Source organism: Megalops cyprinoides, chromosome 18, assembly GCF_013368585.1.
Source record: "Megalops cyprinoides isolate fMegCyp1 chromosome 18, fMegCyp1.pri, whole genome shotgun sequence".
Lineage (NCBI taxonomy): Eukaryota > Metazoa > Chordata > Actinopteri > Elopiformes > Megalopidae > Megalops > Megalops cyprinoides.
The window spans coordinates 97,712-105,211 of NC_050600.1; the positions used below are offsets into that span (position 1 = coordinate 97,712).

Here is a 7,500-nt window from a genome sequence, read left to right on the forward strand (position 1 = left end):
TTCACTTTCACTCTGACATAGAACCGTGCAGTGTAGCTCCGTATCCTACATGTGTAAAAAGCTAATAAATATTTTGAAATTCAAAAGTTGAAATGTCCTAGTTTAATTTTTGATTAGCATGTGTGCTGTGAGCAGGGAGGTGTGTGTGTGTGTGCGTGCGCGTGCTTGGGGAGGTGTGTGTGTGTGTGTGGGTGTGCGTGGGGAGGTGTGTGTCTGTGTGTGTGTGTGGGGAGGTGTGTGTGTGGGTGTGCGGGGGGAGGTGTGTGTGTGGGTGTGCGGGGGGAGGTGTGTGTGTGGGTGTGTGCAATTTTGTGACTCCTGACAGATTTTATCAGTTTGTGGTTTTAGTGTGTGGGGCAGAGGCACATGTCTCTCTCTCTCAGACTCCTCGCAGGGGTCTGCAGGACTGCAGCACACCTGTAGGCATCAGGTAAGACCTGAGTGTTGTACCTGACAAAGATGAGTCTGTGTGTGTTTACCACCACATACATGAACATGTGACTGTCAGGGTCAGGTGGTAAGAAGTGTATTCCTCCATCACTCAGAAATAAAAAATATGTGAATGCACCTGTTCTCACAATGGCATGCAAAGACTAAAGACTCTGGGACTCATGCATACTCCTCTCCCACCACCTAAACCACTGTCACATTGAGCACTACTGCAGATGTTTGCCTGTATTATGTTCAGAGGATAAGTGCTAATTATTTAGACTATGACATTTGTTTATATTTCTTCATTTGGCAGACACTTTTATCCAAAGCAAATTGCAAGTGAGGCAGAGTACAACACAAGCAAAAAGCATTTAAAGGAGCTATGAAGAGGGAGCAGTTTGCTGCCAGAGCTCCTTTGATGGTTAGAGTTGGAGGGTTGGACTCAGAACGCTGGCGTGTTTCCTTGAGCGCCTGCGCTGTATAGACAGAACCTATGTAATCTCCACCAGCCGCTGCCTGCAGCCCACACTCTGTGTGGAAGGGCAGGAAGTTCTTCAGTGTGTAGAAACTGGTCACATTGAAGGTTTCCATTGCAAGTTTGGAGCAGTTTGTAATGAAGATTGCCATAGTGTCATCGAGATGCAGCAGTGTATTCAAAGATGAAAATTGGCTGAGCTCTCATGAATGTTAAAGTCAAACCACCTTCAATTCTGCAGACAAAATGACCTGGATACATGCAGCTTTGGCTATTCTGAACTTGCATTATGTACAGGCCTTGAATTAGTGGGCAGCCAGTAGAATCCTGCTCTTTCATGCAATATTCAGCGATTGTCTTTTCCACTTTGCGTTCACTTACTGAAACTCCACCTTCACATGGGTCTGAAAAAAGAGACCTGCAGTACTCCAGTCATAGAAGAGACACTAGGGGGCAGTGTGGTATTGGTTCTAACATTATTGCTGTGAAAAATGTGTGGTGTTGGAGTTAAATTGTATAAATTCAGATCAATGAGTTTTATTTGTATAATACTTTTTGCAAATGGAATTCATCACAAAATAGTTTTGCAGAGATTGTGGACCTGTACATGTGGTGGCAGTGGCAACAGGCGGCGGAGTCAGGGGAGCGTCTGACGGGACTGGCTGGCTGGAATAGGTGGCTGGGCACAGGCAGGAAAGCAGGTCAGCTGGGGGGGGGGGCTGTCCCTTTATTTCTTGTATCTGAAGCTACAGCAGGTGGTCTGTCCTTAAGCGTAGACTAGAGATCGAGACTGGGAGCATCTAAATCCTGAATAAGAACAAGCTTTAGCCTCAGGTTAGACAGTTCCATAGAGGAAGAGCACTCAACCATCTGCGGTTCGTTTTGCTACTCTTGAGATCAGACAGCCAACACCTTGTAGGCAAAGTCTTCATGGGGGGGATTATACAGAAAAATGAGATCTCTAAGATACTGAGGAGCAAGCCCCATTAAAGCCTTCAAAGTAAGAAGTATCATATTTAAATTGGAATTTAAGAGGTAACCAGTGAAATGAAGCTAATGATGGGGTTATGTACTCAGATCTCCTCCTTCTGGCTAGAATGCAAGCAGCTGGAGGCGCTTCAGAGGTATTTGCACATCCAGAGAGCAAAGCATCGCAATCCAATCTCAGCCACATGTGTCTAATCTCAAAGTAATGAAAGCATTAACTGGCTTTTCTGCTGCTTGTAGCAAAAATTTCTTCATTGTGTGCGTACGCATTTCAAATGAGAGGTCTGAATCAACAGTTACCCCTACATCTTTGGCAATAGCACTAGAAGCCAGTGAGATGCCATTTGAAAAAATCTGACAATGTACTTGGTAGTCAACCAAGTTTTGGAGTTTGGGGGGAAGACGTTTTGAATCATCCATGTCTTTGTGTCTGTAAGATGGGCTTCCATGTTAGAGTGACACAGCGTCATGGGTTGGACTGATATACAGGAGATCTAAAAAGTCTGAAACCCATTAAATCAGTTTTTTTTCACACTTTCATTTAGACATGGTAGCACAAAACATCAAAGTAAAAAAGGCAATACATTTCTTGCTATTAATTTAAATTTTGGTTGCATAAGTTTACACCCCCTTTATAATGGGTGCTGTAACTGTCCTCAGTTCTAACCATTCATCATCCAAATCATGCCCAAAGCTAACTGACTTCATCTGTCACCAAATGAAGTGATTCTGATTAGTTCAGGATACAGTCAGCTGCCCCTGTAGGTTTTCTCAGTAGGTTCGCTTCTTTCTAAGTGAATGCCAGTATAAGGAAACCGCTACCAGCACAGATCAGGAGAGGGACATAAAAAGATATCAAAGGCCTTAAATATATCATGAAACACAGAAACTATAATCGAGAAATGGATTAAATATGGCACCACCAAGACCTTGCCTAGATCAGGCCGTCCCTCCAAGATGGATGGACGTGCAAGGAGTAAACTCATTGGGAAAAGCACCAAGAGGCCAACAGCAACATTAAAGGAGCTGCAGGACTTCATGGCAATGACTGGCCACCGTATGCACACAGAAACAACTTCATGTGTTCTCCACAATTCTGAGCTGTGGGATAGGGTGGCAAGACTGAAACCACTTCTCACAAAGAACATCTTGCAGTCATGTGAATTGTCCTCTGGATCTCCTGTTGCCACGTAGAAAATGGTAGAACTATTATCACCTTAATTCCAAACAATATGCTTGGTGCAAAGCCAGCACAGCCCATCAGCATAAGATCACAGTCCCTACTGTCGCGCACGGTGGTGGCAGCAGCAAACTGTGGGGCTGTTTCTCTTCAGCAGGGCCAGGAGCTCTGCTGAGGATAGAGCGGACAAAGAATAGTGCAAAATACTAAAAGATTCTAGAGACAATTACTTTGAACTTTAAACTTAATTTACAAATACAATTTGTAAATTAAGTTTAAAAGGTATGTCTTCATCTGTCTTGATTTCAGTCTTTAAGACACCAAACACAAGAAATTTTGGAAGGGTGTGTAGACTTTCTAGATCCACTGTATATAACTCAGTGTCATCTGAGCAGCAATGGAAGTTGCCATATTTACAAGTAACAGTGCTGAGAGGCAGCATATATAGGGTGAAGGATAGAGGTCCGAGCACTGATCTTTGTGGTATTCTATATCTTATCCATATCCATATCTCTATTGTCTAGAAGTGTCGTCGTTAATGTGCACATATCGATCTCAATCTCTGAGAGAGGCTGTCCACTGAGACCGTGTGTCCGTGTGTCTGTCAGGACAAGTTGGTCAATTGTGTCAAAGGCTGAGCAGAGTTTAAACCTACAAACAACATTCCAGCAAAATGTCCTTGTAGTTATAGTACTTTTTATAAAAAGGCATGCTCTTAGCCACATCTGCCCTGTTTTAATAAAAACAATGAAGTGCAACTGAGATTAGAATTAATTATTCATTGACGATTATAATCTGTATAATAGTTGTAGGTTAAGATCTCTGGCCTTTTGCTGTGAAAGAAAAGGGTACACTAAAATCAAGCTATCCTGCAGGACATGTTTACAGTATTAAGTTTCAGTAAAAAATTATATAAAAGCATCGATAAGGACAATACATTATAATAATTTTGAATAAAACTATCCCTTTCGTTTATTTGCCAATTATCTATAATGAATATGACACTAAAGTGAAATATATCCAGTATGAAACAATTATAAAAGTAAACTTGATATTCTTTCTTTCTTATCTAGTTCTTGCCTTGTCACATCTAAAGAGGAAGAGAGAAATGCGACTGAGCGGCCATATCTCGAAAATGGACAGCGAGACACAGCGCTTCCTGCTGCCGCTTTCTGCGGCGTGGCGTCACCGGCCACTCCGCGACAGCCTTCAGGAGCGGCGCGCTGACGGACTCCATTCTGCGGCACTGTCGGCCGGCCGGGGGTCCGTGCGCCAAGATGACATTTGCAGCCGTCTTTCTCACCACTGCCTTGCTGTGCCAGAATTTTGGCAGGGCCTGTGAGTAACTTATTCACATATTCATGTCAATTTCACAAAAAGTGCGCATATTTCTCTCTCTTAGGGAACTCCTGTTGTTGCTGTTGTCATGTGTAGTTGGCAGCATTAAAAGTTCGAAGTGTTCAGTGTTCTCTTCTGTGTAGTGTTACGGATATTTCTATCTATCTATATTATCATAAAAAGCCCAAAATGGACTAAAATGAAATAATGAGAAAATATTCATATTTTATGACTTTTGAAAGGGTGTTTTTATGGGCATTGTTTTGCGTTGTGTGCTTATAATACATCACAAATGTATGTATACTTGAAGTTAAGGTTAACCATTCAGGTTAGCTTCGATGAACAACTAAATTTATTTAATTTAATTCAGTTCAAAGAAAACCAAAAAACCTTGTCAAATTAAGAAGCAGTAAATTCGCGTACACGCCGAATATTTAAAAACGTATTGCGCGATCATCCCATAGCACAAAAAGTGAGAATGTTTGTGTTGGATGTTTTCAGCCCTTTGGAATAGAAAATATTACTCGTACACGAGCAGCTTCAAAATACTCGATATCAGGAAATGCGCTTCCAGCTGCCAGAAGCGGTCTGCAGAAAATCGCTCCATCCGTCCACCTTCACTGCAGATCTAGCTGCTAAATAGGCCTGCTATAATGGAACGTCAATCAATAATTATTATTTTGACGTAGTTATCTACTGTGGCCGTATATTTCACTCCTGGAATAATACAGTATATATAAGGAATAACCCAGGTAAATTAAAAAAAGCTGGAGTCTTGTTGCTGCGCGTCGGTCCCCTTCCCAATCCATGGGGATGTGATGCTTCCGCGGCCCGCCGGCCCCTCTCAGGTCTGACCCCGACACCCCGACAGCCAGGCTCCTCGGGGTGAGAGCACTCTGATGCATGCTGGGAAAACAGCAGGAGACCAAAACTATTGACTTTGTTCCCAGGCACAATCAACTCCGTGTTGCCGAAGGCTACAGGCACGCAGTCCAAGCTTTTAAATTGTCTAGCTAAATTTTAATGTTATATATAAACCCAAAAAATCTGAGCGCTTGAATGAAACAAAAAACTATATTTGAGTAGACAAAATCCGCAGCGTGCTTTTGATCGTACCCGTGTTTTCCATGAGCGTGTTCTGCAGACTCACTGTGGGTGTGCAGCCTCTCTGTCCTTACACACCATCCGCTTTGGAAGCAGACAGCGAAACACAAAACATAAAGTCATATAATTAAACATATGACAATTCATGCTAAAAAGCCAATATAAGATTTACAGAATGAAATGACACGTGCAATTCCTTATACCTTGATTATCTAAAACGGTTTAAGCAATTAAATAAACAGCGTAAGCAGTTAAATAAATTTTTAGTTTACTTTATCGCTAATTTTCATATCTTTCTTTTTGAGGAAAATTAAGGATATACAAATTATTTCAAATTAATTTAAGAAATACCCTGAATCTACTGTCTAGTCTTTGTCTCATTTATTTGCCAGGACCACATCAGATTGTATCAAAACACTTAAATTGCTCTCAAAATGACGGTCATTGCTGACGATTCATTTCAAAAAAGGGAAGCAGTAAATTCTTTTCAAATTCAGTAAGAAAGAAAACAGAAAAATACTTTGAAATAATTCTTAAATCTTAATTTTTCATTTCATAGATTGTCACTATAGATTGACTGTCTTTCACTTTTTCTCAGTTGCTGTGGCACATGTTGCAAACTGAAATCCATGCATAACTAATGTTACATTTTCACTGCTTTCACACAGATTACAAAATTAATTTTTACTAAGCACCTCAAACGAATCTGTACATTTCAGTTCAGGTCAGTTTGGCCTGATGTGCTGCTGCAGCTCAAGTCTTCCTCACATTCATGTATGCTGGGGCAGTAATGTGCTCCACTCCCAATGTGCTGATGGCTGAACTGTTCACTCAGTCAGCCGCTCACAATGTGCTGATGGCTGAACTGTTCACTCAGTCGGCATTTCATGTAGTAATTGTTCACCACAGTAAATGTGTCTTACAGTTGTCTGTGCTGAAGTATGTGAATTCATATGTATAATCTCCTTGCCATCATTTCAGTGTGTGGTATACAGAGTTTTATTATGTTAAAGAGATTAATAGAGAGATTAATATGTTAAAGCCATATTTCAAATTAATTTCATGGTCTGAAATTGGGCTAAATGAACTGGAGATCTCTGTGGCAGCTGTATTTGGTCAGACGCGATCAGCCCCAGTTCCTGCGGGTGTTGGTAGAATGGAGAGCCCTGCAGTTCTCTAAAATGTTCCCTTCACGTAGACAAACCGCATTTCATCTCTATTCTAATGTGCCCTGTTAGCAGGTTTAATTTTGCTCTGGTGCTGTACAGTATACTGACCCTCCCTGCGGGGCACCAGGGAGGGGTCTGATCTGCTTGTGATTGGCTGAGCAGGTTAAGCCTCAGATGAATGTGGCTGGAGTCTCAGCAGTTTCAGTTTGTGCGGAAGTGAAGCCTGGATACTATTATAATCTGTGGTTTCATGCAGAAAAACTCATTTAGGCTGAGAAATGCACCCAACTACAGCTAAGTCACTGTGTGAAATATTATGGTTGTATGTACTACAATACTGAGGTTATTGTAAAATGTAAAAATATTTCTAATATTATCATAGTCATTCTTCTGAGCATGTTGGAAGCATATTTATCATGTTTGAAGATTGTGTACCAGTGGTACTATTACAGCTGTGCTGTACTGGGCTGTATTTCTCTGTGGTAGAGTCTCATGTGTTCGCTGTGCTGTGCTGGGCTGTGCTGTGCTGTATTTCTCTGTGGTAGAGTCTCATGTGTTCGCTGTGCTGTGCTGTGCTGTGCTGTGTTGTGCTGTGCTGGGCTGTGCTGGGCTGTGCTGGGCTGTATTTCTCTGTGGTAGAGTCTCATGTGTTCGCTGTGCTGTGCTGGGCTGTGCTGTGCTGTATTTCTCTGTGGTAGAGTCCCATGTGTTCGCTGTGCTGTGCATTTGTAATAGATTTAGAGAGATATAATGATGGGTGGTGCGTTTCCTCTGCTTTGTGTGAAGTGGCCCTGGAGGAGCCTGGGATCTGCTAC

The 7,500-nt window shown here is 41.9% G+C and overlaps 2 protein-coding genes across 2 annotated transcripts in view; both read left to right on the forward strand.

Moving 5' to 3' along the window:
- Window positions 1-38, forward strand: part of ndufs2 (NADH:ubiquinone oxidoreductase core subunit S2) — a 6,822-nt gene extending 6,784 nt beyond the window's left edge. The window contains exon 14 of the mRNA XM_036551215.1: window positions 1-38. This exon is cut by the window's left edge and continues 79 nt beyond it. The gene's annotated coding sequence lies outside the window, so the exon portion shown is untranslated.
- A 4,288-nt stretch (window positions 39-4,326) lies between these two features.
- The window catches only part of LOC118793170 (high affinity immunoglobulin epsilon receptor subunit gamma-like), an 8,659-nt gene continuing 5,485 nt past the window's right edge, over window positions 4,327-7,500 (forward strand). Inside the window, exons 1-2 of the mRNA XM_036551217.1 lie at window positions 4,327-4,412; window positions 7,472-7,500. The exon at window positions 7,472-7,500 is cut by the window's right edge and continues 63 nt beyond it. Coding sequence (XP_036407110.1) covers window positions 4,352-4,412; window positions 7,472-7,500 — 90 coding nt within the window. The 5' untranslated portion in view covers window positions 4,327-4,351. The remainder of the gene's footprint in view (window positions 4,413-7,471) is intronic.